This window comes from Alosa pseudoharengus, unplaced genomic scaffold (assembly GCF_046254945.1).
Source record: "Alosa pseudoharengus isolate Yale_2024_CS ecotype anadromous, Long Island Sound unplaced genomic scaffold, YU_APseudo_1.1 YU_APseudo_1.1_scf_9, whole genome shotgun sequence".
NCBI lineage: Eukaryota > Metazoa > Chordata > Actinopteri > Clupeiformes > Clupeidae > Alosa > Alosa pseudoharengus.
In genome coordinates, this window is record NW_027468881.1 from 2,705,424 (window position 1) to 2,730,760 (window position 25,337).

The following is a 25,337-nucleotide window of genomic DNA, read 5'->3' on the forward strand; positions in this document are numbered from 1 at the left end:
GCCTATTACTTCATTCAAACTTCCATCATAATTTGTGTGTGTTATTGCATAATAAAGCACCATTTAATCAATTAATCAAATTGTGGATGCATCTTTAAGTTTAATCTCTTATACTTAAAGGGATATTCCACCATTTGGGGAATTACACTTTTTTCCACCCCCCCTTGAGTTAATGGTGAGATGCTAATGGTCTAATCCGATTCAATGATCTTTGCTAGGCTGGAGCTAAAAGTGGTATCACCAGACTCAGAGAACGGCTGGATGAACTGGAGAAAGGTAAAAATCAATTGTTTAACTCAAGGGGAGGTGGAAAATGAGTGTAATTCCCCAAATGGTGGAATATCCCTTTAAGCATTCCAAAACTCAGTGAAGGGCCACTCACCTCAGTCATGACCATATCTTGACACTTTTTCACATACTTTCCCTCCGCCTTTATAATGGTGTGCAGAAAGTTGAGGTACTGAACATGACGGCCATGTGTTGCCAGACAATGAATGAAATGCTGGAGGACGTGCTCACTAATCTCAGTGCACAGCTGATAGTTATTACAGAAGATGTGTTGCACAGTCTCTGCTTCAAGAAGCTGATGAGAGATCCAAAAATGAGAGTAAAAAGAAACCTACATCCTATCCAGTTGAAACCTACCATGACATAAATAAATTGATTGTACTCACACCAGGAGTAAGAAACAGGTTCAGGTGCTTGTGGAGGAGGACCTGATTTTCTTGGTTACCTGAACAAAACCTTTGCAGGAACATGTGGGTATACTTAATGATCTCTTGCATTTTTTTGTCATTCTATAAAAAGAGATGGAAAAAGAGATGAATTACTATTACAAATAACCAACGTGTAAAGGTAGGGTGGGAGATTCCTTTCTTAATTTATTTTGTTATATTTCTATTAGGGCTGTAACGATACACCAACCTCACGATTCGGTTTGTATCACGAATTCTGACCCACGATTCGATACAAACCTCAATTTTTTATTATTTTTTTTGGAGGGGGGGACGCTAGACATTTTATTAAATAACATTTCAATTGCCTACCTTGGAACACCAGAGGATTAGAATATAATATATAATATAATATATACTATTTTATATGCTGAAATTAAAAAAAATGATAAAAAAGAGAGAATACTGAATTTCTGATATTTATGACAGCACATTTTATGCAGATTAGCCTATAGCTTAGGTGTAAGCGGGTGTGTTGCAACAATAGTTGCTGTGGATGAGGGCGTGGTCCAGTCCCGTGATCTGTGGTGTTGGGGTGGATGCAGCAGCACACCTGTGCTGCATTTGTTAATGAGGGATGGGATAAATGGCTAAGGTCTTTGTTGAACAGCAGGAAGGGACAGCGTACTGCTGAGTTTAGAACCAACGGCTGCCGTGCTGGGACGTGGGCAATCCTTTTAGCGTCGGTGTGGTTGACCAATTATTCGGGGTAAGTGCCATTAGGCCTAAATTAGGGAGTTTGTGCCCTGTTAGTGCGATCGCTGTTCTGTTTTATGTCCTTCGTTGAACCCCACGTCCGGCAGCAGTGGTGACGGAGTCAGCAGTAATTTGGTGATTTAATGTATTAATCCTGTGTTCTTTGTGTACTTTTTCCGGGGAAGTGTAGGCCTACTCCCCGGCAGGTATATGTGTGAGAGAGGGTGGAGAGAAAACAAACGCTCCTTCTGGTGCTGAATAATTTAATTTGAGCCTTGGCGGTGGCCGGGAATAAGGGGGTGATATACGTAGCCTTTGTGAAGTATTTATTGTTGCAGTGTTTGCACAGTGGTTTCTGTACCTTCGTTTTTATGATTGAATTTGTGATGAACTGTGTTATGAGATGAACTGTCATTTCCATTGAGCACGTGTGCACTTTCTATGTGTAATTATCTGCTAACTTGTATAACCTGTTTTATTCCGGTGGTCCGGCATAGTTGTTACTTAAATTCATGTAGCCTAATTATTTATGACTCAGCACATAGCACTTTACAACAGCCAGAGTTCTGGAGTGACTGCTCTCCCCCCAAATATTTTAACTTTCTATGTGAAATTTATTGTACAATAAACCTATTTTCTATATAGCTAGTAGACTGGTGTTTTCCTTTGCTCAGTGCCCGTGTTCAAATAAAGAAACCTGCAGGGGGCAGTGTATTCCGCTGTAGCCCCTTTACATAGGCCTACTATTTCTATTACAACTCTACCTCTTTAATTCAGCTGTCTGGTTGAAGCCTGGAAATATTGTAAACAAAGTATAGTACTGTCACTAACTTATAGTCTACTGGTTGAGCTGTTCAGTTTCCCCATGTGTGTTTAAGTTTCCAGGTAATACTGTTCTCCTTGGGACAGGCCCTTTTGGGAAACATTGGTATTGAGTCAGTCAGTCAACTTGAATGCAAGAGTTTTAAACAAATATGTGCAGCATCCTAATGATGCTAACCGGATTTAATAGTAATTTACTGCGTCGTCTTCTATGCGTCTTTGCTTTCACGATTGTGAATGTTTTTTGGATTGTGCAGGCCAAGTTGCGCGTGTCCATTAAGCGAGAGAGAGAGAGAGAGAGAAAGAGAGCGGGGCAAGGACAGGGGGTTTACTTCTATAATGTTTGGTAAAGTTGGACGCATATGTAACCTGTGTTGTGTTGAACCTGCGCGATTCAGCCCTGCACGCGCCCGGACTCAGCGAACAGCAGCACCTCGGATCGGGAGGCGAGCGTGCTGACAGTTGAGCCAATAGCCCAGGCTACTGGCTCACATGCCAGCAGCACTCTTGAGGCGTCGGGGAGTGAGGTTTACCAACGTTCCACAAGCACAGCTAAGCTAGCTGGCATCCGTTACACATAGTCTACAATGAAAGCAACAAGAGGTACGAAATTATAATGTATTTATTTATTTTTGGACAAAATAGGCTACCGGTAAGTAGGCTAAAGTGGGAGATGTGTGTTGCTTAAGCAGCCGCATAAGCTGCAAAGCACTGCGTGAAACACTAAAAAGGGTGTGTCGCGATTCTGCCTTCTCACACCACGACACAGGTTGAACAACAAATCCAGCCAAAAGCGCTAGATTCATAGCCTACAAACACAAAAGATCGTTGAAACAAAGATTTTACAAAAAAACTCTGCTCTGCGACTTGAAAGCAAAAGTGTTTGGACGGAGAGATGAGGCACCTCCTCTTTCTTCCGAAAAACCTGACAAAACAAATTCGATTTTCATGCAGAACTTAGCCTAAGAATGTCCATTTACCAAAGAGAATATTTAACTATACAAACTACATCAAAGTATAATATTTTGTGTTTATGAAAACATCTATAGAGGGCAAAACTGATTATTCCTCATTATTATGCTAAGCTTACCTTGTCATAAGACACCTGTAGCAAATCCAACATCACTTTATCGGCCCCCATGTTCTTCAGGAGTCGCTGTTGTTTCTTAAATACTCCTGAACCGCACATTTTGTTTAGCCTCTCCAAGATCTGCAATATAAAGTCAGTCAAAAGGTTCAAAACGGTAGCCTACTAACAGTTTGTGCCGTGTCTCTGTACAAACATTTGCACCCCGAAACTCCTCCACCCCGATGAGGAAGGCACAACAGTTCCTTTACTTCCTCTGAAGTCTGAAGAAAGGTAATTGTCCTAGGAAACTTGTGGACTTACCACTGTACCACTGACAGCATTTTTATCAACTGCATCTCAATATGCTATGGCAATTGGACCACAGCAGATGAAAAAACATTCCAACGGTTGATAAAAGCCCAATAGATCATTGGCACCCACATGGCCACCACTGGAGGACATATAGCCTACTACAAATGCTCCCTAGGGAAAGCATTATAAATGACAGACTCTCTACCCACTTCACATCCGATTCAGGAACATTTGTTCCCGCACCAGCAGGCTCAGCAAGAGCTTTTTCCCTGAGGCTGTAACACTGCTGAACTGCACTTCACAATTCTTTGGACTGACACAGTGCACTACTCTCACCTTAAAGGTGCTATATGTAAAAACAACGACTTTTCAATAAACTATACCGATACATCCATTTCCAAAACCAAAATGAAAAAATGGATAATGAGTTGTTTTTTGTTTTCTTATTTTGTACTCAAAACAAAAATTGACAAATCCAATAACAATACAGGCTCCCGCTCTCATATCATAGATTATTATGGCCATTATTTGAACAGTGAAAATAATAATAAAAGAGTTTTTGAATTTTAATGTCACTAATGATGATTATTCAATGATTAATTTGATTTTAAAAAATGTAAATACTTTCACAGCAAAATTATATGCGATTAATTTAGATTAATTAATCACAGAGTATGTAATTCATTCGATTACATTTTTTAATCGATTGACAGCCATAATATAAACAGATATTAATTGCCACTTAAATAGTTAATAAATAGCCTAGTCTATGTAGGAAATAAATAAATAAATAAATACACATACATAACGTGCAATGCAATGTTAAAGTGCAAGGTGCAAAGGGACTCAGTCCATGCTAAAGTCAACAACAGTAGGCTACATGACCTTACTCATAGTCCATGATTGGATCATGTTGTGGGTAAAGTGTGTGATTGATTAGTTTTTAATAATACATAAAGTAAATGAATCAGTAGATACAGATAAGAACACAATTATTCATACCCCTGGCAAATATTGATTTAATGTTGATTTTCTCTTTATCGATATGTTCTGACAATGACACTACCACATGTCAAAAGTTTGTGGTAGAAACATGGAAACAAAAAAAGAAGCATTTTCATCTTTTTTAACATTTTTATAAAAAATGGCGTGTCCAAAATTATTCATACCCTTTTGAAATAATCAATGGAAACATCTTTATTTGCATTCACAGCTCTCAAAATGGTTCTTATAATACCTACCAAGCCTCTTCATGTCTCCACAATGATTCTAGACTGCACCTTTTTAACAGCAATCTGGGTTTTAAATCAAGAGCGATTATTTGCCATCCCTCTGGCCTTGTGCTCATTTTTTTGACGGATTGAGGTCTGGACTATGGCTGGGCCACTCTAAAATGTGGTATTGTTCTCGGTTAACCATTTCATGCCTTGTTTAGCTGTAAGTTTTGGATCATTGTGTAGTTTAATGGTCCAATGCCGCCTATTGGGGCTAGTCTCGGCAGACAGCCTGATCTTCTCCTCCAAAATTCTCAATTTGCCCCTTGTTTTAGTGTTACTGTTTACTTTGAGAAGTTCACCAGGTCCCATTGTCTGAAAAATACCCAAAACTAATAAATTTCTATAGCTATTCTCCACATTGTGGATGGTGTTGAAATGTTCACTCCATCTCAAAATTTATCACTTGGTCATCTTGGATGCTGATCATGGATCACTCTTCTCCAAACATGCACAACTCAGCTAAACCTTTATAAGGGCACACCTGGACAAAGAATTTAGCTTTCGCTGATTTTTTTTTTTGACCCAGGGACATGGCCTGTGATTGGCATAAAAAAAGAAGAAGTATTAAATTCCAATGACACCATGTCCATTTCAATTGTGGGGGATAGAAAAGTATCCTTTTGGGATGTTTTTCAACCAGGGGGACCTGGTGACCTTCTCAGGCAGTGTACAAAGAGACCTGCCCCAATAGGCAACATTGGACCATTAAACCATACAATGATCCAAAACATACAGCCAAACAAGTCAAGAAATGGTTAACAGAGAATATGACCGTCAACTCAATTGAATGTCACTCAGCAACGGTAGAATGACATCAAAAAAATGTGCAGTGGTCTTTTTCCAGAGCTGTATACTTTATTCACAGAGCTACCAGTCATCTGTTTCATTCTCTGTTACAAATATCACTGTATTCAAGGGCGTCATAGTGGGGGGACAAGTGGTAATAAATTACCCGGGCCCCAAGTGGGGGGAGTTGAATTTAGGGAGTAGGGCCCCTAAGGAGTTGAATTTTATTTTCCTTAATAATAAATAATTTCCTTAATTTAAAGATCAGTCCGCCTTCCCCTGCTAGGCGCATTTTTGAAGTAACGTTCATTCTGCCGAAGCGGCAATGCAGACGGTCACGGTGTGAAGATGTCTAAGTCTAAGAAAGCTAAATCCGGTTCCCAGAAAAGAAAAGAGAGGCAAGAAAGGGAGAAAAAAAGAAATGAGGAAAAAAAAGTGTTAACAGCCTTCTTTCCCAAGAAAGATGAGCCCAATGTGAAAGCAAGTCTATGAAATGAACTGAAGGTTACAAAACACTTCAATACCACCGCGAATCCGCGATTATCAGTGCTAAAACAGCATTAACACAAAATTAAAAATAACATGATGCCTGATTTATAGCCTACCACAACATTTCAATAGCCTACTAATTCGAAAATTATTATGAGCTAATAGCTTAACTTAGTAGGCTCAATGCTATATAGGTTCATGAGGAAAGGCTGTCAAATTAGTAGCAAAGCTAACTCGTGAAACGCATCACACTCAGTAAGCTATAGATAGCTGTTCTCTCAGCCAAAAGTGTTCAATTTGTATAGATAGCTGTTCTCTCAGCCAAAAGTGTTTTCATTCATTTCATGTTCTAGCTTTTAAACATTCTTCAAATAAAACAGAAATTCAGTGAAGTCTTGGGTAATAAGATTATTTTCTGTTACACCGTACATATAAGAGTTGTTAGATTAATTCAATGTGTGATTAGATAGTAGTTAGTTGTGAACCTCATGCTTCATGCTTACAGTCGGTGGTTGGTTGGGGGGGGGGGGCCCATGGCCACCACTTGTGCATAGGGCCCAGAATTTGGTGCTACGCCCCTGAGTGTATTCACCTGTTTCCCTATTATATGTGCCTGTTTATCTACAGTATCATGGTAAATAGTGATGTTTGAGAACATTCATTTTATTATAGGACTGAAGAAGTGAGAGAGCGAGCTAAGGTTTTAGCTAACTTTGGCTGATTGGCCTACATTATAGGCTAGCTCATACATTTACTATTAAGTTCACTACATTTGTTTTTGTCTTAACTAATTAGCTATAAACTGACTTATCTGCCTGGCTGTGAAAGTGTGTTCAGCAATTATAACAGTAGGATTAGGATAGGTTGTTGGATGGCTACTGTGGTACTGTAAGTCCCCAACCAGCAGCACAAGAAATTGGACATCTTTCCCAATGTCAGATATGGGAAACCTGAGGCAAATGTTCACAGCAAACATGATTGTATGAACCGATAAATTTGAACAATTTTGTGTTAACATTCCATCTCAGTAGTAACTCTCCGTCCAACTCCCAACATGTTCACAGAGAACTACCTCCTCATACTGTTTGCAAGTGTTCGCAAATGAAAATTGTTTGCAAACATTTGCGAACATTCATCTATGTTTTGAAATTTGAAAACACCTCTGGCTTCAGAAAGTAAAAGTCCTACCAACATCTCAATCAGGTGATGCTTATTAGCTCAACTCTAGGTGAACTAATTAGTCAAATCACCTCATTTAGGTGCACAGGTAGAACCAATACATGGGAGGATATTTGCTTTCCTATTGTGTGGTGGCATTGTTAATAGTTCACTCACACCACGTATTTGTGCTACCAAGTGGTGAATAAGTGTACAGTTGACTATATATTAGCTTAGTATAACAAACCTCTTTAACAATCTGGTAGTTCTCATTGCTCTTGTCCTGCTTCACCTTCCTGGAGGCCATGTCTTCAGAGGATGTCTGACAAGGACAGGGGAGGGATTAGGTATTCAGTATGTTTGGCCCAAGCATTGCCAGTGTATAATATTAACAAACCTAGACAAAAATATAGAGAAGAAACATATAATAATTTCATAGTTGATCATAACCTCTACTTTCTCCTTCTTTTTTTTATCTTTCTTCCCCTCTCCTTTCTCTGAGATGCTTTTCTTATCCACCCACAGCTCTGACTTCTCAACCATAGTGCGCAGGTGATCCAAGTCACTTTTGATTAGCTTGTAGTTATCTACATCCTGAGCTGAGATGAGCAGCTGAACCTGAAGAAAGGGAAAGGGAAAGAGAAAGAAAGACCAAAAAACATTCAAGAACATCTCAATGTGTCTAGATTGTGGTATGACTTCACTAAGTCATTTTGTATCAAAATATGAACTTCGCCAGTACATTTTCACAAAATGAAAAACCGTGAGCGTGGTCTGGCGCGTAATGCTACACATTAGTTAGTGAAGTTCCCCCTTCACTGTAAAACACACTTGATAATTTGTGAAAAAAAACACCAACATGCGAATAGCATATATGTTATTGACCAGTAGACAGGGCTCGGACTGTGGAATAGCCTGTGTGGAATGCTCGAATGTGGTAGAGCATGAAGGAAAGGAATACAGACACCGTCCTGTCAGTGATGGAGCCACAGCCTCCAAAGACCATCTCCAATACACCAATGAATTGGACATGCCACAGCACACACCTAATCCAGAGATGGACAAAACAGAATTGACTGAAAATGTTGAACAGACACTACCAGAACAATGTCGAAAACAACTAAGTGCAGAAAAGACTCCAACAAAAATGTCAAAGCAGCACATGAAGACACAAACCAAAAACTCAGTTTAGCCCACCACTCAGCCCACGGCTAAAGAAGGGGGATGTAGGCAACTGAACTCCATGCATGTGTGGTGTATTCTCACAGTTCATGGATTCCAATACAGAATTAAACTTTCATTCTGACTTCCCGTCCATCAAACAACACGTCATCATGAACGGCAAAATATGAACACTTTCAATAAAAACCTGGCAGTTTCTGCCAATTCACTAAAAGTGGGTCATGATTAGATCATCCAGCATGTCAATTAACCAAAATGTATGTCCAGATCATGAAATGAAGCTTCTACCATACCTATCTCAGTCTGCTGATCTGAACCCCATTGGAAAACTGTGGGAATTAGAATAAACTTGCTTTCCAAGATAAACTGCCAAAATATGAATTTTTTACTGAACTTTACCAGGGATGCCAAAAAATATGATGGGTGTTGTATAGTAGTGTTTATAGAGTATAAACATTATTATAGACATAAATATACAATTAATTAACTAATAAGAATATACTGTATATATATATTGCATACAGTATACAATTTCACAAAGTCCATGTTTACCATTCATGGGACACAGTGCATCACTACCTGTTTGAAGGTGTGTAAGACCTCTTGTCTCTGACTGAAGTGTTTGAAGAGGAGTTGAAGAGCCCCTGAGACAAGTGGTGCATAGTCATGTGTGATGAGATGAATCAACACCCTAAGGAACATGCGACCTCCTTCATCATCTACCTCCAGAATGCTGTTGCCCTTCCTACTCACAAACAAACCAAAGAACAAAAAGCCATACGGTAGATGGCATACATTTCATATGTATGTATGAGTATTGTAGCCTATATGCACTACAGAAATGGCAAAATAATGAAAAAACTATTAAAAAAATATATATATTAATTAGCTAAATTCAGCATAATCATTCAACTTACCCAACACCAAACATTGCCTCAGCCTGTTCACCAATGTATTGCAAATTGATAGCAGCTGGTATAGACACAAAGTAGCAGAGTGTCACATTGTTGCAATTTTCATATGACAATAAATCATTCCACAAACTGGTGTTTGGCCTGTAACTAATTGTGAGCCAAGGACTCAGGACAGGTGTTCATTTACCAATTAGCCACAGATAGTGACATCACTGAAGCCCTGTCTGTAAGTCAGTGCTTGCCCTACCATGTGACCTAAACGTATCCTAACACCGTTCAAAACATGCCATGCTATTCCTGAGCAAAAAGATGTAGCTCAATTACGGTGTTTGGTGTTTTTAAGCCCCCAACATTGTCTTCCAGGCAGCACTGCATGGAAGACACTAGGGTTAGGCAAGGGTTAGTCGACGGTCGCACCGCTGCCTTGAAGTCGACGGTGGGGATTAAAATACCATTGAGTCCCAATTACATGCCCATGTAAAAATATGATGGTAGGATGTAACAACGCTTTATGTAATAACACCACAATTATGTAATACATTTTCACGTCATTATGTAATAACTGCCGCGATTTTGTAATAAACTGCTTAAAGCCAATATGTAATACATTTTACCACATTATGTAATAAGTCATTACATATTGCGGTTGTCATTAAAAAATGCGGTGTTGCAAAGAAAAATAAATGCAAATGTAATAATATGGTGCATTAGGTTAGCCTAGAAATCTAGACGCACTCTAGTGGCAGCAAATTACATTTGCTGCCAGGGCCAGTGGCGCAAAAAGTGGGTATGCGCTATATGCGGCGCATAGGAGCGCAGAACCATGGGGGCGCCAAAGCGATGGTAAAAATAATAATAATAAAAATAATAATATATTTGGTGTATTCTATATGTAGCTACTGTTGTACGTTTCTAAATCATTTCTGCATTTCCTCAATGTTAAATAACTTTTTAGAGGACTAACAGGCTAGAGTAGGCGCCCTATCTCATAAGATTCCATCATAGAATTTTGACAGAAGAGGGAGTGGGGGCGCCGTGAGCGCTGAGTGAGCAGGTACGAGTAGTGAGTTTTCATCTATGGAAAAAGATGGATAAAGCAAAAAATCTGTCGGGGGCTAAAATAGAAAAAGAAGGGGAAAATGAGATTGCATGTCAAGGGATGCGACAGTAGTTAAATAAGTGGATGGTGAAAAGCAACAGGTAGGATTTAAAGTGTGACGTCTGTGCCTGGAAGCACACGTTTCATGTTCATGTTATTCATGTTACCAGACTAACTAGCGTTTGCTAAGCATATGCCGATTGAAACAGCCTATATTCATTCAGATAGCTAAGTGGCTACCATGCTCATACTGCACTTTTAAAGGCAAACTGCAAACAGAAATGTCACACTAGCAACAACTCATTACATGATTCCATTTCCTAACAATGAAGACTCCTTGTAATAATTTAATATTGTGCTGTCAATGTGGCGCAAACAAAGGCTAGAGTTGAATCAGCCTTATCCTTTGTGAGCAACAGCTGGCAAAAGGACGTTATGAGAACCGTTTAGACTCTCTTAACTCATTGAATGCCAAGCTGTTTTCAGGAGCTTTGTCCTAAAGTGCCAGCAATCTAGAGCATTGTTGATGATTTTTGTACAGCCACAGCATATTCTGTGTTATAGCTATGAACACATACAATAGCTCGATTAAAAGGTGAGACTTTAAGCTCTCGGTGGGTGCAAACCGTGTATTTCTACACGCCTCTGTTCCTGAGAAATCCCAAGCTAAACAGTGGCTAGTTTTCATCAAAATCGCTGTTTTTTTCTAGAAATGGAGATAGAACGTCTTTCATGAAATATGAAGTGTTGCCTGTTACTTACTTGTGTAAACCTTCCGGGAAGTGATCAACGAGACCTGGCGAGACTGCCACCTAGTGATAGACCCACGAAAATGGCCTGTTTTTGACCTGACGTGCATGCGTCACTGATTCGACCCAAAGCGGCAACGCGAGTTATGATAAAATGTCCAAATAAAATGTCCAGATTGTGCGTTTTCATGAGTTTCACGATCGTCATATATTTCATTTCCATTCAGTTCCCAAAATCACATATAAGGTGTGCTAGAGTGTCTAGTTTCGTAATTAAAAAAAAAAGCTAAAAACGTAATGTTACGTTTTTGGCACTCAACGCATGGCAAGGAAAAACGTAATATTATGTTTTTGGCACTCAATGAGTTAAAGTGACAATGCGACATTTAACAATACTTCAAGTTCAAATCGGCAGAATTTCTTAAAAAATAATAATATGTAATACATTATTGGCCTTTTGTTTTACTTGTTTTACTTTTACTAGTTGTTTGCGTTTTTTTGGGGGGTGGGGGGGGGGCGCCAATTTGTTGTTGCATACCCCTCAAAAAATGGGTAGCTGCGCCCCTGGCCAGGGCTAGTCTAGCAACTCTCCGTTGGCTTGTGAGCTCGAAAAATTAAACTTCTATCAGGCCAATCAAATCGTGTATAGAGTCGTTAGGCGGGCTTAACATAATGATTGATGGCAGAGTTGCAACGGTTTGGCTTGAATTCCCTGCTACTTGAAAACAAATTAGATGGATGTTGCTGTTGGCGAACAGTGTGACACGAGTTAAGCTTTTATTAAGTTGGCAAAAGTTTGAACTAGCCAACTAGCTCCACTGGTGGGAAACGCATGGGACTCCTAGCGCTGTCCTATGCGTGCAGAGGGAATTTGAAAGACAACCGATTATCCCGCCCCTCGGACTGAGCACTGCGAACGGTGAGTGCCCAGACCCCTACATTTTAATGTGGGTCTGGCTCGTCAGGCTAGCATTAGGTAATAATCAACCAAAATTGACATCTTCATTGATAGAAACAGCAAAACAATGTGTATTTTACTCATTCATTTTTGTCAAAGTGGTCCAATGTTCACTTATTCAAATGTAGGCTATAGCCTTCTTTTCTTTACACAAAGGGTGACTTCATTAGCTCCGAATGAAGAAATAAAGTCATGGTGCTATTGAATAAGAAACATGTTTATTACAGAAAGCACAGTGAACATTATTTTAAATTGAAATAGTTACTGTAACTAAATGTCTTTTTGGCACTAATTAACCCTAAGCTGTTTTTAGGGCATTTTCACTACCTTTATTCATAAGGTCACACACACATATTATATATTATTTTTTTCAGCAGAGTCTAGGCTATCCAGATCTGCCATCATAAAGAATTAAAATATAAAAATCATATTATATAAATTCTTATATTTTGACCTGTATCTCACCACAGCAAGCTCATAGCTCTACATGCATTTCATGTGTGTGTAGGGCAGACTGTCCTGAAACGGGCAATATCATTGCCATGTTGGAGGGATACTCTGGGGCTGAGCAATTTACAGAAATATGTGGTGTGTGATTTACAGAAATAAATGCCATTTTTTATTTAGCGATGAAAAATGACAATTCTGCGCTCCATATCTGTGACACGAACTGATCTGACCTGACTTGACCCAAGTTTGCCTGTTAGCATGTGTGACTATGGTGTATGCACTCATGATGATTCTCAACTTTTTACTGCATTGCCATGAACAAAGTAAAGGCAAAAAAGGTGTTTCTTTGTTGAACAAATTGGGATGCAATGTGAGCCTTGAATTGGATGCCATGCAGGAATTTGCTAGGATCTCAAAACCGGATTATGAACATGTTTTGCCATAGAGAAACACATGATAGCGTTGGATTATAAACATGCTTTGCCACAAAAACAGACAAAAACGTGGGGTAAGTCCAGCTATATGAAGTTATTATTTTGCTGTCACTGTCTTCGTCTGTTTTATAACCCAGAAGGATGTATTTGGTATCAAATGATAGCTCTGTGTCTCCTCTTTCATCTGACATGCGTGGCATATCTATCCGATCACGGATCCGCGAGTAATTCAAACGAGAGTAATGGGTGTGCAGCGTTGGTTTGTGTACATGACGTTAATATTTTGCAGTCACTTCGTCTGTTTTTATAAGCCAGAAAGATCAATATCCATGGTACCAATGTATAGCATTGTTTCTCTTTCATCTGATATGCTTGCCATATCTATGCGATCACGGGTTCGCGAGTAATTCAAACGAGAGTAATGGGTGCGCAGGTGAACGCAGAGAAGTATAGACTGCAAATATGATGCAATTTGATTTAATTTCATGATTTTTTTAAATTTTCATACTTGATCGTACAGACAAGTGCGTAGTCTCTTTGGAAAGCCCCACTTCTTCTCTGTCATTCAATAAAGGTTTCATCTAGTTGCGATGAACAGTCGCAGAGCAATGTAACAGAGAAGAAAGGGTGTGTTTTTGACGCACTTTGCGTCAATCGGGTTCTAAGGTTTAACAGTTGTTTCTTACATCATTTAAATGATAAATGTTTATTTACAAACTATATGTTAATATAAAAGTTAATGACATATTATTATTTAACTAATTGTTACTAAACTGTGCTTCTGCCTATCCCAATATGAACCACTCCTCATAGGACCCTTACAATAAAGTTGGTTAAGCTTAATCAATATATCAGTAATATATCAGAATAAACGGTAACACTTTACTTGACAGGTGAGTTCATAACACATCCATAGCAGCTGTCATAAACTGCACATAAAGTATTCATGACTGTTTCATGAGACATGACTCAACATTCATACCCAACCTTGGTAACACTCCATAATAAGGTGCCATAATAAATAGCAAACTAGTAATTACCTTTGTTAATATTTGTTAATTGTTACTAAAATATCTATTTGCCACAAGTTAATATTTTTTTCATCATTAATTAAATATTAGTTGTTTGCATAAAATATGTATGTTAATGTTTTAACAAATCTATTAACTAATATTGTATTAATATTTGTTAATAGTTAACTAAATATATTTTTGGCACTAATTAACAGTTATTTCTTATATCATTTAAATGTTAAATGTTTATTTACAAACTACATGCTAATATAAAAGTTAATCACATTATTATTTATCTAGCTTTTCTGATTAGCTTTGTGGAGAATTTATGGAATTTATGGTTTATGGCTTTATGGTCTTGTGGGGTGTATAAGGCACCCTACTGCCAGTGGTTGGTTGTGTGAGAGTTTGCACTCCTCTTCTTCCACTTCATCCTTATTGGATACCTTTGTGGTTGGCTGTCCTGTAATTGGTGACTAGTCTTTGAAAGTAGTGTACTCTTTGCCTTTTAAAGTACTATTTGGTTGCTGCTTGAAATTCAGGGGAGGAGGGGGTGTAACAGAGTTAGAAATGTAGTTTAGTGTTTGTATGTGATTTTCGCTAGCCTGGCGAGCCAGACCCACATTAAAATGTAGGGTCTGGGCACTCACCGTTCGCAGTGCTCAGTCCGAGAGGCGGGATAATCAGTTGTCTTTCAAATTCCCTCTGCACGCAATAGGACGCAATAGGATATTTGTTTTCAAGTAGCAGGGAATTCAAGCCAAACCGTTGCAACTCTGCCATCAATCATTATGTTAAGCCCACCAAACGACTCTATACACGATTTCAATGTCCTGATTAAGTTTCGATTTCTGGAGCTCACAAGCCAACGGAGAGTTGCTAGACTAGCCCTGGCAGCAAATGTAATTTGCTGCCGCTAGGGGCGCGTCTAGATTTCTAGGCTAGATTTTCGCCGTAATTAAGCAGCTTTATTGAGATTGGTGTTTTAGAGCCCCCTTTGGAGAAACGCTATACTGCAGCTCTGCTGCGTTTTGTCCTTGTATTGTTGCCATAGCCTACAGAAGCTGTATGCTTTGCATTGGGTAGGTTGACTGTATAAAGCACTCCCCACTTTGTTTTAATTTTGTAACTGTAAAATGCTGTTTAAGTTGAAAACTTTGATATACCACCTGTATTATGTTACTTTACATGTATTGTTAAGATTTGGGTGCAATTCTAGCAACTTAGAAAACGTTTATTAATGTTTTCATTATGACCACGAGTTCATACACACTGAGTCTAACGTGACTAGCTGTAAACTCCGCTAGCAACTTTCCATGCATTCAGTGTAGTTAAGCAGTTTAGCTTAGTGTGCATGGAAAGTGCAATTCAGTCTAGCAGGAAATTAATGTACATTTAGTTTAGCATTATGTTTATGCATGTCTACGTCTGTGAGTGTTTAGTGAGTCTCAGAATATTAATAAACTGTCGTTCTGTGCACCTGAACATTCCATGTCTCCCTTGCTAGTAGGGCTGACAGTGATGGTATAGGAATGATGCATGTAATATAGCCCATTCAACTACTTTTTGTTTTGTTTTAACTTTTCCTAAAGGAATAAATGTGATAAGCCAGTTTTGGTCTCAGTCCCTTCACTGTCTGACTAGTTATATATTACTAATATATTAATAAAGCTTAACCAACTTTATTATAAGGGTCCCCCATACTAATAGTTATATATTACTAATATATGAATTAAGCTTAACCAACTTTATTATAAGGGGCTTCACTGTCTGACTAGTTATATATTACTAATATATTAATAAAGCTTAACCAACTTTATTATAAGGGTCCCCCATACTGATAGTTATATATTACTAATATATTAATTAAGCTTAACCAACTTTATTATAAGGGACCCCACACTTATAGCTATATACTACTAATATATTAATTAAGCTTAACCAACTTTATAATAAGGGTCCCGCATACTGATAGTTATACATTACTAATATATTAATTAAGCTTAGCCAACTTTATTATAAGGGACCCCACACTTATAGCTCAATACTACTAATATATTAATTAAGCTTAACCAACTTTATTGCACGCAGTTCCGGCGCCGACAACAGTGGCAGCATGTCAAGGTAGCTCCGTGTTTTTTTCTTGAATTTCCCCTCGGGGATCAATAAAGTATCTATCTATCTATCTATCTATTGTAAGGGTCCTATGGAGAGTGATTCATATTGGGATAGGCAGAAGCACAGTTTAATAACAATTAGTTAAATAATAATATGTCATTAACTTTTCTATTAACATATAGTTTGCAAATAAACATTTAACATTTAAATGATGTAAGAAATAACTGTTAATTAGTGCCAAAAAGATAGCCTGGCGGGCCATCCTATATCATTGAAATGTATAGTCTGGAATTGAATCATTCACCTGCTTAATCCAAGGGGCGGGCAGAGAATTGTCTTTCAAACTGCCTAGGCATGCAATAGGCCAGCGCTACGACCATATCCGTATCCGGTCGGCAAAACGGCAAATACATCCTTCTTCGAAAGGAATGACTTAAGTGCATTGTGTTGCTCTACTTTCAAAGAAAAGCACAAGTCCAACTCCTCCAAAGTTGACGCCAACGCCGATTCAAACAACCGCTCTTCGTTCACCATAGCCACCTTCCTTGTTGTTCACCGTCGCAGGACTGTCGTTATCCTGTTAAGCCCGCCTTAAGACTCTCTAACAAAATAGAGCGCTGTGATTGGATGAGGTCCACGGCGTCAGCCAATCGAAATTCCTATGGTTCGATACTAGACGTACAGGCTGAGCAAATTAATTTGCTGCCGCTAGGGTGCGTCTAGATTTCTAGGCTACCAAAAAGACATTTAGTTAACTACATATTAATACAATATTAGTTAATAGATTTGCTAAAACATTAACATACAGATTTTATGCAAACAACTAATATTTAATTAATGATGAAAAAACTGTTAACTTGTGCCAAATAGATATGTTAGTAACAATTAACAAATATTAACAAAGGGTTAGGTAATTACTAGTTTGCTATTTATTACGGCACCTTATTATGGAGTGTTACCCAAACGTTTCATGAATGTGGAAGACAGAAGGACGAGAGCTTGTCAAAATAAAAGTCCAAAGTCACAAAGCGGTATTGCCGTTTTTGGTACAAACCTCTTACCTGATCACGTCACATCTGAGTCAATGGGCTACTCCAGTGCCAAAAAGACAGAAAATGGTCAAGCAAATCATTTTTGTTTCATAAATGTATTTGTTTTATGATGTAACCTTTGCAGATGATTTCTCATCTTTTGCTACTGGGAATGTCCAATCGTTCCAGGTTACACAAATACAGGTCAGCTGAATGTAGGCTAGTTTACCTCCCAGTGTTAAACTCAGTGATTACGAATACTTCACAACTTGTATAGTAAAGTGACATTCGATGTAGACTTCATAAGATACTCATGAAATATTTACAAATGCTGGAGAGATTAAATTAATGGTATCCAGGTTACGCAAATACAATGTTGGACTTTTATTCTGACAAGTTGTCGTCGTTCTGTGTTCCACATTCATGAAAGGTGAATGTTGAGTCATGTCTCATGAAACAGTCATGAATGCTTTATGTGCAGTTTATGACAGCTGCTATGAATGTGTTATGAACTCACCCGTCAAGTAAAGTGTTACCGAATAAACATTTAACATTTAATAAACATTTAACATTTAAATGATGTAAGAAATAACTGTTAATTAGTGCCAAAAAGACATTTAGTTAACTATTAACACATATTAATACAATTACAATATTAGCTAATATATTTTTTTCTATTTGTTAAACAATTAACATACAGATTTTATGCAAACAACTAATATTTAATTAATGATGAAAAAACTATTAACTTGTGCCAAATAGATATTTTAGTAACAATTAACAAATCTTAACAAAGGGTTAGGTAATGACTAGTTTGCTATTAATTATGGCACCTTATTATAAAGTGTTACCGAACATGTTTTTAAATGTTAATTCATATTAACCGACATGAACCCTACATGAAACATTACCGTCTAGCCATGAGAGAGCGCTCTCAAATGCAAAAGTTCTGTGCACTTTCAGTCAGAGGTTTTTTTCAGAGATTAGTACTTGCACTATGCCTGAAACACGTGCATACCTAAATCCTCAAATTATGGCCATGATTCTATTTATAGCCGGGCCTCAGATTCGGACAAAGGCCAGTAATAATTTTGTTTGGATTTAATTAATAAAAGAGCTCTTCTTAATATTTTATATTGTTGGTTGGTTTAATATTGTTGCCAATGAAAAGTCATTGTCCTACACACCATGAGTCTCCAACACTTCGCTCTCAAGCTAGTCGCTTGCCGCCCCCTTCGGAGCTTGCCAGAGGCTGAAGCAGTAACCTACATTTAAACACAATTGTTGCTGCCAGGCATCAGCCTACAGATTTTATAAAAAAAAAAAAGTAAATCATGCATAATTCAAAAAAATAACTCAATTTAGGCTATAAATTGACCTCTTTGGCTATACGGAATAAGGTTTCCATTACAGCACAGCACACATTCCATGAATGAAAGCGGATGCCTTATCTAGCAATAAGCGTAATTTTGTGTACCACATCAGAATTTTCTTTCAGTGAATCTTTTGTAGCCTAAATTGCTTTATAATTAGCCTACCTTGCTCCTCTTGGCTGCCTTCACTCCTTCGTCTTCATTAACATTAATCTTTTTGGCTTCAATAGTCTAGTTACATAGTCTCTGTCTGTTTTTGGTTTTGGATTTTGTGAAATACATTTCTAAATACGACTTATAGTCCGGTGCAACTTATATATGTTTTTTCCTGTTCATGACACATGTTTTGACTGATGCGACTTATACTCCGGAAAATACTGTACATACATATATTATTCAAAAATTATTATTCCTCTCTCTCTGGTCAGTGGAGAGTCATTATAAAGTGCTATTGCAGAGGGTAAAAACGTCTTTCTGTATCTGTCTTTCTTACAGCTTAGTTGGCTTAGCCTCCAACCGAAAACTTTTTTGTTTGACAAGTAAGTTGTGTAGTGCAGTGATTCTTAAACTTTTTGTCTGGCAACCCCACAAAAAAGTATGGCGAGGTCTGGCGACCCCACTTTCCCCAAACCCATTCTGTCCTTACTCAAATACCCCCCTCAAACGTTAACAACTAAATCAAGCAAAAACTAGAAAGCAAAGTCATTTGTTTTATTTACTCTATATGAACAAGAACCGAGAAAACCAAACAATCACGATTAAACAAGTGTAGCCTAGGCTGCCGCCATATCAGATCAGAGCGATATGTGCTAGCGCGCGCACACACAAGCACGCACACACACATACACATGCAGCATTAGGCCTACAACGTTACATTAATTATATTTATGGCGATAACAATAACAGTATTTTTTATTTCCCTTTTCTGGTTTACTATCTTTAACAATTTCAATGGGAAGGGTGGGCATGCTTCCGTGAACATAGCAAGTTAATTCTAGGAGGAATGCTGCATACGGCGACAGAGATTTTCCTCCACGGTGCTGAGCCGACATCTGTATTTTGAGATGTCGTTTCATTTTGACAGGTTTTAAGCTCTCATTCGCCAGAACATCGCCGCAAATCACACATTGTGGGTGGTCGAGGTTATCTTTAACTTGGCAAGTGAATGCATATTTCAGAAATTCTTTCTGATAAAGCCGATCGCGCCGTTTGTTCTTTTTTATTCTCACCGGCCTGTAGACTTGTCCCATCTGAGGATCACGGATGAGTAGACGCACTGGTAGATGGCACTTCCGAGCTTTTGTTCATTTTTTAAGCAGCCACCTGTCCATTTTGGCTAGTAGGCTACCTATGTCTTTTGTTTTGTTTTACTTAAAATAGCGGGAACAAGTTGAGTTTGCATAGTGGGAGCAGATAGTTATATTGTTTCTATCAGCGGACCAGTAGCCCATAGACTGAACCAGATCTCGTTGAAAGACGAAAACATTTCTCTCTCTTCTCTTAACTGCGTGTAAATAAGAAAAAGGCAGAAAAGGCCAATATAATTTTCCTTTGTTTCACCTAATAATAATTCCAGACTGAATACAGAAAATAATTGGCGACCCCATGGAAGTTTTTGGCGACCCCATTTGGGGTCGCGACCCCTAGTTTAAGAATCACTGGTGTAGTGGGTGTGAGTTATGTCCAATATATTTAACAGTTTGTGCAGCATTCTTCTCTCCACCACCAACTCCAGGGGCTCCAGAGCTGTCCCCAACACAAATCCAGCCTTCCTTATGATCTTATCTTCAGTTTTTAGTGTCCCTGGCTGTAATGCTACTGCCCCAACAGATAGCAGAAAAGAACATTTCACTTGCAACAACACTCTGATAAAACATCTGCAACATTTTGCTGCACACATTAAATGACCTGAGCTTTCTCAAGAAATAGAGTCTGCTCTGACCCTTCTTGTATACAGCCTCAGTGTTGTACTGTCAGGGTAGACTAATTAACAGAAAGACTGGACGAGACCAACAAGACAATAACGGGGAACAAAAAGGTAAACGCAAAGCACATGACACAAGCAAGGTCAACAAAACATACAAGAATGGTCACAACATTGACAGGTAGGGAGAGACAAAACTAACAGTCCAGGTGGGGATCCTGACAGTACCCCCTCCCCCCTCTACGGGCGTCCCCTGAAAAGTCCAACCAGGGTGGGCGGAAGGGGTCTGGATGGAGGGACTAGTCTGACAGACAGTGACAAAACAAACAGGGAAAAAGTTCAGGTGGAACAGGAACAGACAGAAGAATACTGGGCAAGGTTGGGCAGGAAAGGGGCAGACTCAGACGGGGCAGCGGGCTCAGGCAGGGCAGGAGAATCGGGCAAGACAGACATGGGGAACTCACAGACAGAGACAGACTTGGACACAGGCAACACAGGAGACTCAGACACAGGACACTCGGACACAGACGACATAGGAGACAGACAGACGAATTAACACGAAAATGGAAATGGTGACAGGGACAGTGACTGGGAGAGTAACGGGGACAGTGACTGGGATGGTGACTAGGATGGTAACTGGGACAGGGACGGTGACTGGGACAGTCTGGGACAAAATATGTACCACTGCTTCACCGTTCTGTCCTGTTCAACACAAGCTTAAAACCTTTGACGGCCACATGAATATATTGTCTAATACTCCATACCTGCATGATCTATTAATGATGTGGCATCAGCATCTCCCATATGATACACATCCACAAATTCCTTCTTGAAGACAGACAGAAGGTAGGAGAGGCGGTAGTCCAGTCGTACGTTGAGGATAAACTGACAGAATAGGGAGAGGTCCAATGAATAAAAACCATGAGGTCAGAAAAAATAAATAAATTTTTTTGCCGATGTGTCAGAGTAAATACTTCAAAAACTCATACTTATGCAAGGGGAATCTACAAGTCAAATTATATATTTGCATAAAGAATATTAAAGGGCCACACTCCTATCAGCTCAGCCATTGGTTCAGCTCAGCTAGATTCTCATAAGCACACTGAAGCAAGCACCTTGACATGCTTAGTTTACAGTCAGAAAGAATTTCCCATAGAGCAGACCTGGAGAATCTCCAATATCTTGAGTTTGGTATCCATGACAGTGACATCCTGCATGTCAATGCTGTCTTTGTGGCGAGTCTGGCTATCCAGGTTGACAGTAGGCCTTCCTGACTGTTTTCTATTGAGCACCATTGTGGACATCATCTGACCAACACCATGGATGGATCGCTTCACGTTTTTCCCTAACAGAAGCAATGGAATGAACATCAATTCTCCAATACACTGCACAATTAACTAAAATTACTTATGATATTTACAGACTAGTAAATGTCTGCCAGACCAACACTGAAAACATCTAAATTACAAATAAACAAAAGTTGAATGGAAAGATAACCACAGTATATAGAATAATAAAATGCATACAGTAAGCTCAAAATTAACAGCAAACTCACCACTACCGTCCTCCTGAATTGCTGGATTATTCAAGGCTGGGTTGGGGATACAGTCTATGATGCCAAGTAATGTGCGGGTCAGACGCAGCAACTCAAAGAAGCTATAGAAGCCAAAGTAGATGAGGTGTCTCGCCAAACTCACCACCTGAGAAGTCATGTTGTTACTAACATTATCTATAAATCTGACATAAAAATCAATATACTATTATCATGTCTATGGAAAAAGTAACTTATATCGTGAAAGGTAAATATAGGAGGTTTAAAGATCCCATGCCAATAAAATCCCATTTTTTCTGTTGTTTTTTAAATAACATAGGTCAAAATGAGTTTTTGACCTGTGATAAGTTTGAAATCTATGCAGTTTGTCTGTTGTATGCAATAGCCAAATGAAAGGAAAAGGCAGAAAAATTGAGCCAATCTGGATAAGTGGTCATGTAGAACTGCCTAATTATTATTCATGGTCCTGCCTACTTGGTTGGTTCTTAGCCACCCACAGAAATTCTGACAGAATCTAGATTGATGTGTGTATGTGCTGCAAGTACTGTATGCTCCCTTTTAGGGGAAAGATGACTGGATATAATGGAAACCTATGGAGCTGCATCGAAATGGGGAGTGAAAAGGGCTTATACTTACTAATTCCTAATGTGAATAAAAGGCACAAAATAAGGTTGGTGTAAGAGTTATCTGTATGTTCATGGGATTTAGGTGACCATTATAGAGTGTCACAAATGTAGAAGGCTATAGTCACAGTTAAGCTGCCCGTGGCTGACTGTATAAGTTCAGCAAGCTTAATTTTACATGTCATAGTATCAACTAAGCATAAGTCACACCTTAATTCTATCACTTGTAATACGAACATATATCCTACAACTAGGTGAGATAATGGGCTATGCTATGTATATAGGTACACAGTTACCAAGCTAGCAAGCTAACCGTTTTATATTGGAGATTATGGTAAGTGCTAGGAGCTACATCTGTCCTCAATATTGGGGTACTGGAAACGAATTAGGTTGGTAATGTACATAGTTTTGACACATATATTTCCTCATAACTGTTGTGTTAGTAAAATGATTCAATGTCCTGTGAACCAATAACTAGATGTAACGTGTGACTAGCTGTCTTTGCCATTGGAATCAATGATATAATGCTAACGTTAGCTTGTTTTTCCCTAAAACGGGGCGTGAAGAAGATGAATGTATCTTTATGACAATGAGCCATTAGTACATATGACAGAACGACAGCAAACCTGTGTTATGCCTAAACAAAACATCTACATTGCATATCCTGTCAAAGAAAAATGAGTTGAGGGAGAAATGGTTAACGTTACAATTTATTTTTGGAGAAATACCGGCCCCAGGCACGTCTACACAAGCACTAGTTGATAATATATATATATATATTTTAAACTCCAATAAAAAAATAAAAAAACACAGACGAGCTACAGTTTGCCTGCACCCCGCCCGTTATCACAGACGTCAGGCAGATGGTGGTCTCTCCCTCGCGTGCACCGGTGCACCGCCGGGAAATCCAAGAGCTGGCGGCAAAGCAGGCAATACTTCCCGTGCCGCCGAGCCAGTGGATGGAGGGAGAGTACAGTCAGTATTTTTTAGTCCCCAAAAAAGATGGCAGACTTCGGCCCATCCTGGACCTCCGGCCACTGAACACATATTTTTTATGCGGAGACGCTCGACCATTTCCGGCTTTTAGGTGTCCAGGTGAACTGGGCCAAGAGCCATCTTGCGCCCGCGCAGACAATCCCTTATCTAGGTCTGGAACTCAATTCAGAGAGCATGACGATGAGGTTATCTCCAACGTGTCAGGCATATGGCAAGCGATTTTATCATTTACCCGCTAAATTTGACTATCTGGAATTAACATTGTAGATATCAACAACGTCTTTCTGACTAGTCGCAATTACATTTTGGATAGTTGGAATTGTCATTCAAGATATCTGTAACGTAATTGTGACTAGTCGAAACGTCAGATAGAGATATCTGTAATTTAGTTTTGACTAGGCAAAACTGAATTACAGATATCTGTCCTCACGTCATTGAAAACAACATTCAACTCGTCACACATCTTAAATGGCAATTGCAGATATCTTTAATTCAGTTTTGACTAGGCAGAATGAAAGGTGAAGATATCTCAAACGTCATTATGACTAGTGCAAATTATTGTGCAAGACGTTGCTCTTTAGTTCCGTAGCAGAGCCCGTCTAGATTTCTAGGCTAGCCCATCTACTTAGACATTGTCAGCTAATTTCCCCTCCCCAACATAATCGAAGAAAAAGTGGGCTTATTTCCTTATTTCTATGAATGGAAGAAGAATAAGCAGGCTGTAATGTCGTAGCCTACATTAATTAGTAGGCCTAGGCTACTAAATTCACCAGCACCAGCTACAGGAAATTCCATTCATAATGGTGTTGGCTGTAATCGAAAAAATCAAAGCAACATTGAATCATCAATTCTTGCTGCCAGCTCCTGTCTTGCATAGGCTGCAGCATTAAAAAGACGATTAAAAACTCCGTCGCCCTCTGGCTGCTCTGACATGGTGCTAATTACAAAGTTAACAGTTAACAGGTGCTATGTGATTTGATGATTTGAACAACAACACGCCCTTCTCCCGCCTAAAGTGGGATGCGGGCCTAATTTGCATAGCAATACAGATATCTCTAACGTCATTTCGCCTAGTCAAAACTCTAATTCAAGATATCTATAATTACATTTTGACTAGGCAGAATGAAAGTTATAGATATCTCCAATTTCAGATATCTCTAATCAAAAATCATTCAAGATATCTATAACTTGATAATAGATATCTACAATCAAATTATGACTATCCCTAACTCCAGTTTGAGATATCTACAACGTCATTTTGACTAGTCAAAATTCCATTTACAGATATCTACAATGTCATTTCGCCTAGTCAAAACTTAATTCAAGATATCTGAAAAGGAACATGTAGATATCTTGAATTGAAGTGAATTAAAGATATCTTCAACTGGAGTTATGACTAGTCAGAATCAAATTGTAGATATCTCTAACTGGAATTACAGATATCTACAATTCAATTGCAGATATCCGTAATTCACATAGTGGATATCTGCAACTGAATTGTAGATATCCGTAATGATAAACCCCATAGAAATGAATGGCAAATGTGGCGTCATTTGTCCTAGGAAGAATGTCTTTGTG

At 38.8% G+C, this 25,337-nt stretch overlaps 1 protein-coding gene across 3 annotated transcripts in view; it reads right to left on the minus strand.

Moving 5' to 3' along the window:
- Nucleotides 1–25,337, minus strand: part of itpr3 (inositol 1,4,5-trisphosphate receptor, type 3) — a 363,942-nt gene that overhangs the window by 222,039 nt on the left and 116,566 nt on the right. For all 3 annotated transcript variants that reach the window (XM_076277395.1, XM_076277396.1, XM_076277394.1), the window contains 10 exons: nt 22,144–22,288; nt 21,752–21,933; nt 21,353–21,473; nt 9,443–9,497; nt 9,105–9,270; nt 7,794–7,961; nt 7,591–7,665; nt 3,343–3,462; nt 675–797; nt 383–583 (listed from right to left, as the gene is read on the minus strand). In XM_076277395.1, the coding sequence (XP_076133510.1) occupies nt 383–583; nt 675–797; nt 3,343–3,462; nt 7,591–7,665; nt 7,794–7,961; nt 9,105–9,270; nt 9,443–9,497; nt 21,353–21,473; nt 21,752–21,933; nt 22,144–22,288 (1,356 nt within the window). The remainder of the gene's footprint in view (nt 1–382; nt 584–674; nt 798–3,342; nt 3,463–7,590; nt 7,666–7,793; nt 7,962–9,104; nt 9,271–9,442; nt 9,498–21,352; nt 21,474–21,751; nt 21,934–22,143; nt 22,289–25,337) is intronic.